Source organism: Rhincodon typus, chromosome 4 (genome assembly GCF_021869965.1).
Source record: "Rhincodon typus isolate 14 chromosome 4, sRhiTyp1.1, whole genome shotgun sequence".
NCBI lineage: Eukaryota > Metazoa > Chordata > Chondrichthyes > Orectolobiformes > Rhincodontidae > Rhincodon > Rhincodon typus.
The window spans coordinates 49945648-49964172 of NC_063335.1; the positions used below are offsets into that span (position 1 = coordinate 49945648).

The 18525-nt window shown below is 42.2% G+C and overlaps 1 protein-coding gene across 1 annotated transcript in view; it reads right to left on the minus strand.

Moving 5' to 3' along the window:
• The window catches only part of LOC109920206 (sorting nexin-31-like), a 63657-nt gene that overhangs the window by 15923 nt on the left and 29209 nt on the right, over window positions 1-18525 (minus strand). The window contains exons 2-5 of the mRNA XM_048595826.1: window positions 17417-17486; window positions 16394-16486; window positions 12014-12217; window positions 3550-3642 (exon numbers count right to left, since the gene is read on the minus strand). Of these exons, the coding sequence (XP_048451783.1) occupies window positions 3550-3642; window positions 12014-12217; window positions 16394-16486; window positions 17417-17486 (460 nt within the window). The remainder of the gene's footprint in view (window positions 1-3549; window positions 3643-12013; window positions 12218-16393; window positions 16487-17416; window positions 17487-18525) is intronic.

Here is an 18525-nt window from a genome sequence, read left to right on the forward strand (position 1 = left end):
TATTAACCCAGAAACCTAGCTAATGTTCTGGGGACCTGGGTTCGAATTTCACCACAGCAGATGGTGGAACTTGAATTCAATAATTTTTTTTAAAAAAAGTGTCTGGAATTAAGAATCTACTGATCACCATGAAATCATTGCTGATTGCCGGAAAAACCCATCTGTTTCATGAATGTCCTTTAGAGAAGGAAAACTGCCATCCTCACCTGGTCTGGCCTACATGTGAGTCCAGACCCACAATTGTGTGGTTGACTCTCAAGTGCCCTCTGAAATGGTCTAGCAAGCCACTCAGTTGTACCAGTCGCTACAAAGTCTCAAAAGAAATGAAACCGGACGGATCACCTGGCATTGACCTAGGCACAGGACAAGACAACGGCAGAAACAGCCCTGTCGACCATGCAAAGTCCTCCTCACAAACATCTGAGGGTCAGTGCCAAAATTGGGACAGCTGTCTCATAGACTAGTTAAGCAACAACCTAACATTGTCATACTTACACAATCATACCTTACAGATGTCCGAGACACCACCATCACCATCCTTGGATATGTCCTGTCTCACCGGCAGGACAGACACAGCAGAGGCGGTGGAACAGTGGTATACAGTTGGGAGGGAATTGCTCGAGGAGTCCTCAACATTGACTCCGGACCCCATGAAGTCTCATGGCTACAGGTTAAACACAGGCAAAGAAACCTCCTGCTGATTACCACATACTGTCCTCCCTCAGGTGATGAATCGGTACTCCTCCATGTTAAGCAACACTTGGAGGAAGCACTGAGAGTGGCAAGGGCACAAAATGTACTCTGGGTGGTGGATTTCAACGTCCACCACTAAGTGACTCAGCAGTACTACAGATTGAGCTGTTCAGGTCTCAAAAGGACATAGCTGCTAGACTGGGTCTGTGGCAGGTAGGGAGGGAACCAACAAGTGGGAAATACATACTTGAACTCATCGTTACTACTCTACCAGCTACAGTTGCATCTGTCCATGACAATAATCGGTAAAAGTAACCATCGCACAGTCCTTGTGGAGACAAAGCCCTGCCTTCGCATTGAGAATAACTTCCATCGCGTTGTGTGGCACTATCACGGTACTAAAATGGGACAGACTTCGCACAGATCTAGCAAATCAAGACTGGGCATCCACAAGGCGCTGTGGGCCATCAACAGCAGAATTGTACTCCAGCACAATCTGTAACCTCATGGCCCAGCATATCCCCAACTCAAGCATTACTACCAAGCTGGGGATCAACCCTGGTTCAATGGAGAGTGCAGGAGGGCATGCAAGGAGCAAGTACCAGGCATACCTGAAGATGAGGTGTCAACCTGGTGAAGCCACCAAACAGGACAACTTGCACGCCAAACAGTGAAAGCAGCAAGTGATAGACAGAGCTAAGCGATCCCACAACCAACAGATCAGATTTAAGCTCTTCAGTCCTGCCACATCCAGTGGTGAATGGTGGTGGACAATTAAACAACTGTCTGGAGGCAGCGGCTCCACAAATATCCCCATCCTCAATGATGGAAGAGCCCAGCACATCAGTGCAAAAGATAAGGCTGAAGGATTCACAGCAATCTTCAGCCAGAAGTGCTGAGTGTATGATCCATTTCAGCCTCCTCCATTGGTCCCCAGCATTACAGATACCAGTCTTCAGCCAATTCAATTCACTCCATGTGATATCAAGAAATGGTTGGAGACACTGGATGCTGCAAAGGCTACCAGTCCTGACAACATTCTGGCAATAGCACTGAAGACTTGTGCTCCAGAATTTGCCACTCCCTTAGCCAAGCTGTTCCAGAACACAGTCACAACACAGGCATCTACCCGACAATGTGGAAAGTTGCCCAAGTATGTCCTGTACACAAAAAGCAGGACAAATCCAATCCAGCCAATTAACGCCCCGTCAGTCTACTCTCAAATCATCAGTAAAGTGATGGAAGACATCATCAATAGTGCTATCAAGCAGCACCTGTTCGGCAATAACCTGCTCAATGATGCCCAGCTTGGGTTCTATCAGGGCCACTCAGCTCCTGATCTCATTACAGGCTCAGTTCAAACATGGACAAAAGAGCTGAATTCCAGAGGTGAAGTGAGTGTAACAGCCCTTGACATCAAGGAGCCCTCACTAAACTGGAACCAATGGGTATCAGGGGCAAACTCTCCACTGGTTGGAGTCATACCTGACACATAGGAAGGTGGTTGTGGTTGTGGGAGGTCAATCATCTCAGCTCCAGGAGTTCTTCAGAGTAGTGACCTCGGCCCAACTATCTTCAGCTGCTTCATCGATGACCTTCCCTCCATCATAAGGTCAGAAGTGGGGATGCTCGCCAATGATTGCACAATGTTCAGCGCCATTCGTGACTCCTCAGATACTGAAGCAGTCCATGTTCACATGCAAGAAGATCTGGATAATATCCAGGCTTGGGCTGACAAGTGGCAAGTGACTTTTGTGCCACACAAATGCCAGGCTATGACCATCACCAACAAGACACAATCTAATTACTACCCCTTGATACTCAATAGTGTTACCATCACCGAATCCCCCACCATCAACATCCTGGGTGTTATCATTGACTAGACTCACCACAAACATAGTGGCTACGAGAGCAGGTCAGAAGCTAGGAATAGTGCAGCGAATAACTCATCTCCTGACTCAAAGCCTGTCCACCATTTACAAGGTGGAAGTCAGGAGGTGTGATGGAATACTCCCCACTTGCCTGGATGAGTGCAGCACCAAAAACACAAGAAACTTGACACCATCCAGGACAACGCTGCCTGCTTGATTGGCACTACACAAGTATCCACTCCCTCCACGACCGAAGTTCAGTAGCAGCAGTGTGGACTATTTACAAGATGCATTGCAGAAGTTCATCAAAGATCCTCAGACAGCACCTTCCAAACCCACAACCACTTCCATCTAGAAGGACAAGGGTAGCAGACATATGGGAACATCACCACCCCCAAGTTACCCTCCAAGCCACTCATCATCCTGACTTGGAAATATATTGTCGTTCCTTCACGATTGCAGCGTTGTAATCCCTCCCCAATGGCATTGTGAATCAACCTACAGTAGGAGGACTGAAGCAGTTCAAGGCGGCAGCTCACCACCACCTTCTCAAGGGCAACTAGGGATGGGCAAGGAATGCTGGCCAGCCAGTGATGCCCACATCCCACAAACGAATAAACAAAAACCAAAATTGCTCAATTATTAAATAACCGATCATGGTGATGATCATAACATTGCTTCAAAGCTCCTGCATGAAACTGAAATAAAATGATAGCATGGAAAGTGTTCTTACAGACTTCATTACTTAAAATACTTTATGCTCATATACATAGATATTATATAATAGTTTATCAATGAAATGAGGAGACACTCAATTCCGACAAGCACAAGCTTTAGAAAACTTGCATGGAAATTGTTGCCTCAAGATTTGGATCAATTTTTAACAGACTAAAGCACTGTTAACAAACATGCTAGAGAAACATCACAGCATAGCTCAGTCTGAAGAACATTCGCTGTACTGTTACAGCGCCACTGCTGAACTAACCTGGTAAGTGTAAATTGTAATCCATTGCCCGAAATCGGGACTATCTTGATATTCAAAACTCAGTTTCGGTTTCAGTTCGGTTTCTTCTTGTACCTATGAAAGAAGAACAAAGAAACTGGAAATCATTTACATAGTATTAAAATCAGATAAACAGTAAAACACATGAAAAATTGCTCAAGAGTTGCATGTTATCATTAAGAGCTGATTTCCCCCAATGCGATGTTCTTGACACTGAAAATAAAACCCTAAACATAACATCTGATTTTGATATAATTAAAAACAATTCTGAAAGTTAAACTCCTTGGTCTCCCACCCATCCTTGTTGCAGACAGCTGCCATATTATTCAAAATTAGCACAAAAACGTGAGGCGGCCCAAGACAGACTCCCGGCCTCGAGGGGGCTCAACATGAACTCCCAGCCTTGTACCTAAGATGGCACCGGAAATGGCAACTTTGTACACTTTTTGCTGTACGCATCTATCCCTGTACTTGAGTACATGTGACAATAAACCTAATTCTAATATTGAAGCATCTACTTTTCCATAATTCAAGAAAGCACCATTAGAGATTTAAGCCTTCACAAATACAGTAATATGTATCGAAACTGCTTTCTGGATAAACCACAATCCAACAAGACAAAAAAGAAACCGAGAAGCATTGCGCGTGTGCAATCAGAAGATATGCTTTTGGTTTCCTTGTGAGGAAGTGGATTGGTTGTAGCGTTCATGGTGAAGACATTTGTTTAATCGGCAGTTGGCACTGGTTATAGAAATATAGAATTCCCATAGCATGGAAACAGGCCATTTGGCGCAATAAGTCCACACCAACCCTCCAAAAGAGCATCCCACTCAGACCCACACCCCTACCCTACCTGTGTATTTCCTATATCTAACTCACCTTAGCTACAGATCCCTGAACACTATGGGTAATTTAACACTGTCAAACCACCTAACTTGCGCATCTTTCGACTGTGGGAGGAAACCAGAGCACCCGGCGGAAACCGACGCAGACATGGGGAGAATGTGCAAACTCCATACAGACAGGAAGGATTTTAACTGAATCTCAGAATAGTTAAATAGTTGGGGGGGGAAGTGAGAAGTGGTGATGAATAATAAGGATGTAATTGTATCGGAGGCAGTTCAAAGGTGGTTCACTAGATTAATTCTGGAGTTAAAAGTCTGGTTTTAAGAAGAAATAGAGTAGTTTTGGTGTGTATTCACTAGAATTCAGAAGAATGAGAGGAAATCAAATTGGAAGTATTTACGATGTTACAGGGGATTGACAAAGTAGGTCTAGAAAGAGAGGTCATTGTCTTAAAACCCTTAGCCTAAAACTGAGATGAGGAGAAATTACTTTTTCCTAAGAGTTGTGAATCTGTGGAATTCACTAATTCAGACTGAGGTGGATTCTGGGACACTGAATAAGTTTAAAGAAGAGATAGATAGATTTTTAATTAGAACAGATCAAAGGGTTATGGGGAGCGGGCAGGAAAGTGAAGTTGAGGCCGAGATTAGATTGTATTAATGACAGAACAGGCTCAGGAGACTGAATTGCTCTTAATTCTTGAGAGTGCTGTGTTCAGGGAAAGTGGCAACAACTTGAGAAGGTAAGTCTTTGAAATTGGAAGAATAATAAGGTTAGAGTAAAGGACAAAACGGTAGGTTAATGAGGGCAGAAGTAATAGTAAACAGTGAACAATTCGGGGGAAACAGTGCTGTTGACTGGGAGAATTCAGAATAATTAGTACTTGGGGAGAGGACACTGGAATGCAGCTGGCTGTGGGGAGGTTGTGGAGGATTCAAGGGGATAAAAAAGTCTTTGGCAATTGTGGATATTAGGAGAATAGAGTTTGGAGCATAGGTTAGGTGTGAAAAAACAAAAGGATAGCAGAGAAGGAGAAGGAGTTGACATCATTGAGTTGCAGTTATATGGATCATGCTCGTAATCTAAGAAAATAAAATAAATTTTGTTGGCAGCACAGTGGCTCAGTGGTTAACACTGCTACCTCGCAGCGCCAGAGACCCGGGTTCGATTCCACCACTTGGCGACTGTGTGGAATTTGCACATTCTCCCTGTGTCTGCGTGGGTTTCCTCCAGGTGCTCAGGTTTCCTCCCACAGTCTAAAGGTGTACAGGCTAGGTGGATTGGCCATGTTAAATTTCCCTTAGTGTTCAGGGATGTGGAGCTTAGATGGGCTATAGGGGAATGGGTCAGTGTGGACTTGTTGGGCCGAAGGACCTGTTTCCACACTATAGGGATTTTATGAGATTCTATGAATTGTGTTATATATGAAGGCATTATTGAGGTTTTCTTTTTAAAAGGATACGGTACATGATAGTATGGAAGCTGAGCATGGTTGTATTTCAATTGGGAAAGCAGAGGGGTCAAAGCGGAACCCCTGCCTCTCCTGTCTCTATGTTTGATAACTGAAGAACTTGCCATTTTAAAGGGTTGCTCGTGCACCTTTAGCAAGAACCTGAAAAACTGACGTGGAGGTGCTGGTGATGGACTGGGGTGGACAAAGTCATATCAACTTTTATATTTATCATGTTATCCCAGCTATTGGGAATGTCTCCAGCACCACCATATTTTTAATTTTTTGTAATTATCTCTCTGCCTCATCTATTGGTCATCCCTTCACTTCTAATTCAGTGTTGACACTTTACTCTCAGCATCTAACACTTCAGATCACCTGCAGGGACTTATTATTTGGCACTCCACTCACACCATTTGTACGGTCTTTTGAGCTCTCTCTCTCTCTCTCTGCCCACAAATTCTGTGGTGTGTTCTTCTCTCTCACTTCACCTGACGAAGGGGCTATGCTCCGAAAGCTTGTGATTTCAAATAAACCCGTTGGACTATAACCTGGTTTCGTGTGACTTCTGACTGAAAAACTGAAGGAAAGCATGTCAGGTTTCTGAGAGGAATGGGCATTACACCCTTTATTAACATTCACAAGGAGCCTAATACTTCATTCAGATGGCTACCAGAGATGTCGGAATATCGCCAGGCCAGATATGGTGCTGCAGGAACTGTCAGGAAGTTTTTGGGATCAGAATATAACTGCATAGAATTGGTCACTTTTACATCCATTCTAAGTCTAAAAACAAAAGAGCAAAGTCAGCCACAATTTCTCCCTCAATACTTCTGTGTGTCACTTCTTGAACAGAGATACCTTCTTTGTCCCTACTCCATCCTATGCAACTGGTCAGAAAGTGGGCAACAGTTAAACTTTCCTCACCATCCAAGTTTTTTTTTGGCTTCTGGGAAAAGACTTTGCCCCTCCAGACATACTTGACCGGAACTAGAAATTCTTAATGCAAGTAAGAGTACATGCCCGACTGCCTTATTGGAGTTCAGGACTGTAGAAACACTCTGTTACAATCACTTTACGTTTACCCTTAGTGCAGCTGGTTACTTGAACACAGAAAAATCAAACTACCCATGATCAAAGGAAATGAACAAAATATTTGGTCAAGATAAAAGCTTCAGAAAATTTGGTGTGGCAGATGCGAATACTCTAAAACCCACCTCAAGACTCTGCAAAAACTATCCACTATCTACACGAAACAAGCCAGGAGTGTAATGGAATGTTGTCCACTTGCCTGTATAGGTACATCTGCAACATTCAGAAAATACAAAACCAAACAGCCCTTTGATTGGTACCACAGCTAACACCTTCAACATCACTCCATCCACCACTGATGCTCAGTAGCAGCAGATTGCACTGCAGAAAGTCACCAAGGTTCCTCAGACAGTATCTTCCAAATAAGATATTCAGTAACACCATCATCTGAAGGACCCACTCCAAGTCACACAATGTCTTGATGTGAAACAATTTTGCTATTCTTTCTTTGTTGCTGGATCAAAATCCTGGAACTCCCTTCTTAACACCACTGTGGGTGTCCCCACACCTCGAGTCGTTCAAGGCAGTTCATCACTACCTTCTCCAGGGCTATTAGAGATGGGCAATAAATGATGGCCCAGCCAATTATGCCCACATCCCATTAATCAATAAAAAAATACATCGGTGCTTCTGGATGAAGACCCATCCACTCTGGGGGTAATATGGTTGGGTGTAAGAGGGGAACATGCCCTTGACCAGTGTAAGTTGATACCAGGGAGGACAGAATCAAGTTCAGATGTAATTTCTCTCACTTTGAGTTTGCCCACAGGTACTCAGAATCTTAAATTGAATAGAAAAGCTCCCACAGCACATGTATGGCAGAATGGAGCCCAGTGAGGCCATAGGCTTAGTCCCCTGTACATGGAACTGGGCATTTGTCCATTACTGGTGCATCACACCAAGGCATGGCAGAGCAGCACCTACCCCAATGTCAGAGTGGCACCAAGACTCTCAGGCAGCAGCCAGAGACCTGGGAACTACTGGAAACAAAAACAAGACAACTGATTAAGAGAGAAATCTGGGGCATTTCCATAGGTAAATAGTACCTCAGACACTTCTAGGATTTCGTGGATTTCTCATCAGCTGTCAGCTGATGTACAATTTATAAAAGGTCCCACTCCCATGACTGTAGAGGTATGATCGGAGCAACTGCCTGACTATGCCGATGCTCCAGGACCCATAGAAGAGGCTGTACTTGACTTACTGTGACAGCATCCTCTGCCTGAAGGGTGTCTCCCTGGACTTGAAAGGACCACTCCCTGGAGATTTTGAGACATTGCATGTCTTCAAACAAACAGCTATGTACTTAGCACGCACACAGCTGGCACAACAGAGAATGTTCTACAGCAACATGTCCACGTGTTGATTGATGACAACCATGGCAAATTGCCTGGCTTTATGACTGCACTAAAAATCAAGTCAGGGCAGTAAGCATTTAAAGTGCAGCTCAGAAAGCAAAGTTCCAAAAACTGAAGGGATGGCTGAGATGGGTGACCCAGGCCCAACTATTTTCAGCTGTTTCAACAATGACCTTCCCTCCATCATATAGTCAGAAGTAAGAATTTTCACTGATGATTGCACAATGTTTAGTACCGTTCATGGCTCCTCATATATTGAAGCAGTCCATGCCCAATTGAAGTTAGACATGGACAATATCCAGAGCTGACAGGAGGCAAGTAATATTCGGGCCACACAAGTGCCAGACAATGACTATCTCCAACAAAAACCATCAGCCAGTGACGTTTACTGGCAAAACAATCACTGTATCCCCCACCGTTAACATCCCGGGGTTTACCGTTAACTAGAAACTGAACTGGACCAGCTGTGTGAATATTGTGGCTACAAGTGCAGATCAGAAGCTAGGAATCCTGCAGTGAGTAGCTCATCTACTGACTCCCCAAAGACTGTCCACCATCTACATGGCACAGATCAGGAGTGTGATGGAATACTAAGTTGCTGGAAAAGCTCAGCAGGTCTGGCAGCATCTGTGAAGGAAAAAATCTGAAGGACCCTTCCTCAGAACCGGACCCAAAACGTTAACTCTGTTTTTTCCTTCACAGATGCTGCCAGACCTGCTGAGCTTTTCCAGCAACTTTGTTCTTGTTCCCGATTTACAGCATCCGCAGTTCTTTTTGTTTTTATTGTGAGATGGAATACTCCCCACTTGCCTGGATGAGTCCATCTCCAAGAACACTCATAAAACTTGACCATCTAGGACAAAACAGCCTGATTGTTTGTAGACATGGTGCCAATCATTCACTTCCTCTATCATTGCCACTTAGTAGCAACGATGTGTACCATCTACAAGATGCACTTAAATTCAAAGATCCTTAGATAGCACCTTCTAAACCCACAGCCACTATCATGTGGAAGGAGAAGGGCAGCAGATACATAAAAACACCACTGCCTACAAGTTCTCCTCCAAGCCACTCACCATCCTGACTTGGAAATACATCGCCATTCCCTCTGTGACTGGGTCAAAAATCCTGGAACTCCCTCCTAATGGCATGGTGGGTCTACCTACAGCACATGGACTGCAGCGGTTCAAGACTACAGCTCACCACCACCTTCTCAGAGCAACTAGGGACAGGCAACAAATGCTGGCCTAGCCAGCATTTCACACACTGACGAGTGAATAGTTTAAAAAAAAATACTGTGAGCACAGCGGTAAGCACACAGGGAGTCAAAGTTAAAAGAGCAAGTAAGAAGCCCCAGGATGAAGCCTGGTGCAATCTATTAGCTGGGTGGCCATCCCTGCAACAACATTGCAATGAAAAGTGCCAGTACGCTCCAAATTACAGCATTAAAGTGCAGAGCTGGACTGTAAGTAGCTCAGAGATGCGCCATGATGATGGAGTGAGGCTGGTACCCGTCAATATCATGGATGTAGGATACATGTGGTCACTGTTCATGAAGCACAACCTAAGAGTTTGGTTCCCATATGCCCAAGATGGAGATATGGAGGTGCAAGTGGCGAGTCTGTGTCATGAGGTAATCTCCCTGACTTTCATGTTGAGAATTGTCAGCATCTAGTTTCTATCCGATGGATGGTGGTATGGCAAATTGTATATTAATAAAGCAGGATTAAGTTTTAATGAAACAAAAACAGGAATTGCTGGAGAAGTTCAGCAGATCTGGCAGCATCTGTGGAGAGAAAGCAGAGTTAACATTTCGAATCCAATGATCGTTCTTCACCAGACTTGGAACAGTTTTTGAGTCACTATTTTCTGACCACAGATGCTGCCAGACCTGCTGAGTTTTTCCTGCAATTTCAGTTTTAGTTTCAGATCTTCAGAATCCACAGTTGTTTTATTTAAGTTACAATGAGGCTGTTAATGAGTGATATATAAGCTATGCTAAAAAGAATCTGGTGAGAATCTCGTCTCACCAGATATTTGGATGGAAAATGGGACTTTTCAGTTTAGATGTTGAGAACTTCTCACCCAATTTTCTCACTATGGCCCACATTGTTCGGGGACTGGGATGGTAATATCCATGGAAAGACCAAATATGTAGGTCTTCACAATACATGATCTAAGCTGCTCTGCCTTTTTGCCCATCCATGTCTACGTGAGATCATCTGATTGAGTGGAGCTTAACTCATTCTCCAACATTAACTCTATCAGAGCCTGCCAAATGTTGCAGTACTAACAACTGACAACGAGTGCTTGAAGTACATTGCTATCAGCAATTCTTTTTACTGTTTTAAAATAACCAAATTTAGTATAGACAGGCCCTAAGGGGGTGTTGTAATTAATTTTGAGTCTAAGGACCTACGTATTTGTAGGATTGAAATGAGCCATTCTTGAGTATTAACAAAGAGATGGGCCTGATCTTTGCACAAAATATAAATTCATTGCATGATACCAATACATACAAGTTTGACAATTTAGGCAAAAAATTGTCAAAAAAAGACTTCCAAAGGAGACAAATATCTTCGCCATTGGGACCTCATGCTTAATTCTCCAGTTCTCCACCCAGACTGTGAGATATCATATTGGATGGAGAATCAGTCTCCAATGTTAATCCTTTTAGAAGCATTATCTTATGCAACAGTCTGAGCTTTCTAACGAAACAAGTCTCAAGGTTATTTAGAATTCTGTCCATTCAACATTTTCAATTGTTTTCTGTTGTTCTGAATATTACAAAATACCTTCTGGAAATGCATGTAGACAACATCCAGAAGAATCAAAACAGATTACTCTTTACAGTTTGCCAAGCTGAATCTCTTTCACCAGTTTAAAATCTCAGTGACTCTATCCCTAAGTAAGTGCTCATTGTTTATACAGTTTCCAAATATTGGTATCTTAAAAAGTTGTTCAAGCCTCAAAATGCTGGTAGTTGTTTAAACAACTAATTCTCAAGAAATGGTCTGTTTTATTTTCCAACGGTCAAATAAACGTTATGTACACATGTTCCTTCTCATGATCTGTCAATAGATTTAACCAAATGGCAGCCATACATAGCTGATTGGATGCTGTTTATTTCAAAATATTTTGGAAAAGATGTAAGTAACACCTCTTCCTCACAGGATGTGACAGCAATAAAAATAGAATTGTAAATAAAACAGCGAGAAAATATTAGTCCAAAGTTTCACAGAAGGTCAATAAGTATCAGCAGAAATACAGCAATCTTAAGTCCCTAGGGTGGGGGAGTTCAAAACTAGGGGGCATTTATCTTTAAAGAGAGAGGAGAATGTTTTTAAAAGGACATGAGGGACAACTTTTTTTTTAAAAAGAAAATGCACAGACTAGTTCATGTGTAGAAAGGATTGCCAGAAGTAGTAGTGTTGGATGCAGGTACTGTTAGAACGTTTTGAAGATATTTGGATAAGTTCATGAATAACAAAGGTTTGGAGGGATATGGGCCAAATGCAGGCAAGTCGGACTAGTTTAGTTTGGGAACATGTCAGCTTGGACCAGTTGGACCGTATGGCCTGTTCCCACGTTGTGACACACCAGTATTTTAAACATACTTTCATGTCCACCTAAATCCACCTGACATGTGGACATATATTTGATAAAATTTGACTAAAATTATTAAACACAAATTACTTACCTGCAGACTGATTTTCCAGCATCTTATTCTGTTGACTTTGAAGCTGACTTCCTTGATCTCGTTACTTGGTAACTGGATGCAGCAATTAATCTCATCATTGCCCACCCGAACAACAGAAGGACAGTTGGGTTCTGGGTAATCACAGGTGCAGGCCTCAAACAGTACATACCCATAGAACTTTACTTTCTCTATAGTTTCAAGGAACTGAAAGATAACAATTTTGAACAAGTGGTTAATATATAATTCTGTCTTAAGTTCTTGGTAGCTAAGCAACACTGCTGGCAACACATGCAAGCCCTCAACAAAAATGAAATGTTCCAAACCCTTTCACAAGACCACTATCAAACACAAAGCTCCACTAAAAATAATCAGGATAGATAAACAACAAGTTGTAAGGAGTGTCTTAAAGCTAGAAAGAAAGGTGGTGAGTTGCAGAAAGGGAACTACAGAGCTTTGTAGTTAACAATGGTGAAGGCAGGTCTATTGCAAAGATTGCACTTCACAAAGTGAGTGCGTTGGAGACTGTCCCAATTAGAAATCCATTGTCAAATCTATTCATTTGCAATACCATGCCCCATAACAATTTGTTTTCTTGTTCTACTTGAAATTGGATGTTAGTTCAAAAAATTGGAAATATTCAAGGGGCTAGAATTATGAAGTGATGATATGGATGGTATTGGCTGGAGGAGGTTTTACAGATAGTGGGGTGTGTGGCCATGGATAAGTTTGAAAGAAAAACGGATGAGGAAAAATGAGAAAATGGAGGTTTTGCTAAACCTGGAGCTAAATGTAGGTCCCTGAGCACAAGAACAATAGATGAACAAGAACTGGCGTGAATGAGGACCCGTGCAGCAGCACAGTTTTGGATAGCTTAGTGGTGGGAAGAGAGGCCATTGTCAGTGATTCTTTGGACATTTGATAAGAAAGAATCCGGTAAAAATCAGTCAACATGACTTGTCTCCCCCTCCCGCCAATCTGGAATACAGTTGTTGTAACAGGATCTTTTGGTCAAATGACTCAAAAGGGTGAAAACAAGCCATAAGACCGTAACATATAGGAGCAGAATTAGGCCATTTGGTTCATCGAGTCTGCTCTGCCATTCAATCATGGCTGACATGTTTTGCAACCCCATTGCCTTCTCCTTCTCAACTTTGATCCCCTTAATAATCAAAAACCTATCTGTTTATGTCTTAAATACATTCAATGACTTGATCTCCATAACTTTTTGCAGCAGTGAGTTCCACAGATTCACTACCCTCTGGCTGAAGAAATCTCTCCTCATCTCATTTCTAAAGTATTGCCCCTTCACTGAGGCTGTGCCCTTGAGTCCTAATCTCTTCTACTGGTGGATACATCTTCACATCCAATCTATCAAGGCTTCTCAGCACTCTAAGTTTCAATGCAATCTCTCTATCGTCCATCTTAACTCCATTGAGTACAGACCGAGAGTCCCCAACCGTGCCTCATAGGACATCCCTGGAATCATTTTTGTAAATCTCCTCTGTGTCCCCTCCAATACCAGCACATCGTTCCTCAGGAACTGGGCCCAGACTGCTCACAATATTCCAAATGCCATCTGACTAGAATCTTATATAGCCTCAGCAGATCTCTGCTCTTGGATTCTGACGTGGAGACGCCAGCGTTGGACTGGGATGGACAAGGTCAAAAATCACACGACACCAGATTATAGTCCAACAGGTTTATTTGAAAATGCAAGCTTTTGAAGATCAGCTCCTTCCTTAAAATCAATGCTAATTGCATTTACCTCCCAGCTGCCAACTGAACGTACACATTAACCTGAAAAGAATCCTGAACTAGCACTGCCAAGTCCCTTTGGGCTTCAGACTTCCAAAGCCTTTTCCCATTTAGAAAATAGCCTACACACCTATTCTTCCAAACAAAGTGCATAACCTCACACTTCCCCACATTGTATTCCATTTGTTACTTCTTTATCCACTCTCATAATATGCCCAATTCCTTCTGCAGCCTCCCCATTTCCTCAATACTACTTGTCCCTCCAACTATTCTTGTGACATGTGCAAACTTAGCGACTATACCTTCAGTTTCTTTGTCCAGATCATTAATGTACAGGTAGTTCTCCTATAATGTGATAGTTGCATTCTTGTGTGATCTCATGCTATACAAAATTGCACTATAGAAAATCACATTATAGGGAAAATTCTCGTTATCCAAATAACATCCACGATACAAAAATCGCATTATAGCCAATTCGCGTTAACAAAACAAGTGTTACAGCAGAACTACCTGTATAATATGAATTGTTGCGGTCCCAAAACTGATCCCTATGGAACTCCAATAGTGACTGGCTGCCATCCTGAAAAGACCCCTTTATCCCCGTTCTCTGCCTTTTGCCAGTCAGCCAATCATCTAACACCCTGGGCTCTTATCCTATTTAACAGCCTCCTGTGCGGCTCCTTGTCAAGACTTTCTGGTAATCCAAATAGAACACATCCACCGGCTCTCCTTTGTCTAGTTTTCTTTGTAACTACTCAAAGAATTCTAACAAATTTGTCAGGCATGACCTTCCCTTGAGTAAGCTGTGCTGATTTAGCCCTTTTTTATCATACATACCTAAGTGTTCTGCAATCTCATCCTGAATAATGGACTCTAAAATCTGACCAATGACCAAGGTCAGGCTAACTGCCCTATAGTTTCCTGTATTCTATCTCTGTCCCTTCTAAAACAGGCTTCCTGCGTTAGCCATTCTGTGACTCCCCCCAACTCCAGTGATCCCTGAAAGATCACCAGCAATGCCTCCACAATCTCCTGTGAAGGATGAGGAGGGCTGGTTTATCACAGTAACATAGAACATCATTTGTGATTTTGTAAAAAGCAGGTTCATTTGGCAGGGGCAAATCCCTGACTTGGGGGGGATTTGAATTGGAGCTCCAAGGATGACAGACACAAATTTGTTAGAGACAACATGTCCAAAGATTTTGCAGGAAAAGGGATAGGGCAGTAATTTGCAAGGATGGAGAAATTAAGAGTTGATTTGAGTTTTCAAATGAACTTGCAAGGTGAAAGCCAATTAAAGATAATTCTGACTATCCAGTACTGGATGTTGGAGAAGCATGAGGCCGTCACTGACCAGGTAGCATTTATTGCCCATCCCTAATTGTCCAGAGGGCAGTTAAGAGTCAAACACATTGCTGTGGGTCAGGAGTCACATGTAGGCCTGACCAGGTAAGGATGGCAGTTTCCTTTCCTGAAGTACATTAGTGAACCAAATGAGTTTGCCCGACAATTGACAACGGGCATCATTAGATCCTTTATTCCAGAAATTTTGTTGAATTTGAAATCCACCATCTACCATGGTTGGGATTTGAACTCAGACTCCCAGAACGTTACCTGGGTCTCTGGGTTAATAGTCTAGTGACAACACTACTAGGCAATTGCCTCCTCCAAGTAGAAAAATTAGAGTCGTTGAGAGAGGTTGGAAGAGATGGGTGTCAGACTACAAGTATACTTTTGGATAATGCTTAAATAAAGGTATTGCATGTCGATGAGAAGTTGGCCAAGGATCGACCCTGGAGGGACACCAAAGGTAACTTTACAAGGTGCATAAAGAATCTATTGTAAGTGGCACCCTGGCTACAATGTATAAGAGCAGAACCCAGGCAGCTGGACACTAGTGTTGAATGAGGATGGTGTGAAAGGCTGCAGACAAGTGAAGAACAACAAGCAAGGAAAGTTTACCTTTGTCACAATCGCACAAGATGCCACTTGTGACTTGCATAGAGATGGTTCAGTACTTTGGCAGAGGCAGGAATCTTATTAGAGGAATTAAAATGTGCTAGAATGGATAAACATTACATTTTTTCAGGCTTCACCAAATCCATACAGAAACAATAAAATCCTCTCATTGGAAAGCCTCCAGTTGACTGCTTGTTAATTACCATTACTCTTAGCATCATCTCTGCCACAACTGCATACATTTTGAATTCTTGCTATAAAGAAAAGAATATGCTGCAGTGGAGCAGCATGTGGCCTGCACGGTTGCTCAAGCCTAGTTACTGAGTATAATTCAGCAGGAAAAAGGGGAACCAGGAATTTCAATATATCAAGGGCCAGTGTATTTTGTTAATCAATATGGGATTTAAGCATTGCCTTACAAACAGTGGGAAGATTAAGAAAGGGGATAAATTCAATGTCAAATCATGCACAGAAAGAGAAATAAAAAGAAAATTTGAACTGAGGAAAGTGGAAGGATAGAAATATTGTGGCAGTTTATAATTTATGGGTTAATCCCTTTCTTGTCACAAGGTTCCGAACAATTTGCATATTCATACCGTATTGTACACAAACAAGCTTTTTTCTCCCCCCAACAAATTGCAGCTGATTGAATAAGAATAATTTTACCTCTGTCTTCATTTCTGCATCTTGGAAAGCTTTCAGCTGCTGGTATTGCTCCTCAGTAGGACTGGCCCAGCCTTGATCCAGCTCGTATGCAGCCTGAGATTAGATGGAGAAGAGGGAAGAAAAATAATAAAAATTCCTGCTCATATTTTGTAAACTAAGGGTGAATTTCCGTAAATATTTTACACAAGTGAGGCAAAATTCCACTGTCTTCACTTCAGCTGACACAAACAAACAGATGACAAATAATTATCATCCAATTTTGATTACACATCAACAATCCGAAGAGTTTCAAATAATGATCTTAATAATGATCATCCAAACTGTGCTAATTTTTGTCATTGTTTTAATAAATAATTTTATTTCTCAACTTTCTACTCAAATGCATTTAAAAGACAAAGATAAGAGAGAAAAAATCTGCCATGAAGAAGTTAAACCGGACAAAGTTTTACAATTTAATTTTCTAAAAATTCTGCATTATATTTCTCATATTTAAAGTGTGGTAACCTGGTGCAATTTAAATTTGAAAATGTTTTTGTGTGTGTTGGAAAAATTGTTCTATAATGTCTACTTCACCATTTGAGAGTAATTAGGAATAAAGTAAATGAAAAATGATACAAAGAAACTATTCAGAACCATTTACTGGTTTCACTGATGCAAAGCGAAACAGCTCAAGACATTTCATTACGGCAGTTAGAATAGAGGATCTGAATATTATTTAATTGGAAAAATACTGCTAAAAGCTACAGCAGAGGAATTTTGGAGTCTTCGTGCATACATCACAAAAAAAACTAGAACCCAAATTCAGCAGGTAGAAGGGAAGGCAAGTAGAATGTTCGTCTTTATTTCAAAAGGGAATGGAATATTAAGATATGGAGATCATTAGACCTCTTCAATATTCAACAACTCGTCCTGTTTGTTCTTTATTACTCATGTACTGGCAGTGTTCAATTGGAGTACAGTAAGCTGCTTACATTCATACTCTGAACTTTACTACTGACAGCCACAGAGATCCATTTCCCTTACCTGGCTGTATAATAACGAGACACCACCACTACTTTGCATGAGTATTTTATTTTCCGATGGATCCAAGTAACTGAGGAGAAAAAAAAAATCTTGTTCATTGGGTTAAAAAGACCAGAAACTACCTCAATTACAAAAAAGTCTGAAAACACAAAATAAATTTGGCTCCGTCAGCAAATTCAATTCAGTTCAGGAAGGAACAATGCAGCTCTAAATGCAAAATCCTGTTTATTTCCACAGATGAACTACATATGATTTATTTTCTACTTTAATTCTTTTGAGCTCTGCTTTATTTTCAAGCTTCCTTAAAGTGGTATAAATCTTAACTGGAGGCTCAGAAACAGTCCTCACCCTTCCGCCAACTTCCAATGGATGCCTCCTATCCTTTTTAGGATGCAGAAGGACCAAGCCTTCATTATGTGGGTTAGCGACAGAGCACTGCAAATGCACTGTGCATGAAAACATAGGTTCAGTATTGGAGAAAGATGACATGTATTCTGGCAGCAACAAGGCTTTTCAAAACTATCTTTTACAAACAGCTTTAGAGCAGGGACTCATCATGTAGAAATTTCTCACTGGGCAGGAAAGAAAGAGTCATCTGAACAGAATGGAAAATTGTCTTTATTCATAGTGACAATCTGTCGAAAGTAATAAATGCCAAACGTCTAGTAAAGGCTTTCCATTGCATACGTAGGTAGCTACTGTTTACGTTGGACAACTTGGCCAATTAAACTAATAAGGTGCAGGGCTGGATGAACACAGCAGGCCAAGCAGCATCATAGGAGCAGAGAGGCTGACGTTTCGGGCCTAGACCCTTCATCAGAAAAGGGGGAGGGGAAGGGGGTTTTGAAATAAATAGGGAGAGAGTGGGAGGCGGATAGAAGAGGGATAGAGGAGAGGATAGGTGGAGAGGAAACAAACAGGTCGAAGAGGCGGGGATGGAGCCAGTAAAGGTGAGTGTAGGTAGGGAGTTAGGAAGGGGATAGGTCAGTCCAGGGAGGACGGACAGGTCAAGGGGGCGGGATGAGGTTGGGCGGTAGGAGATGGAGGTGCGGCTTGAGGTGGGAGGAGGGGATAGGTGGGAGGAAGAACAGGTTAGGGAGGCAGGGACG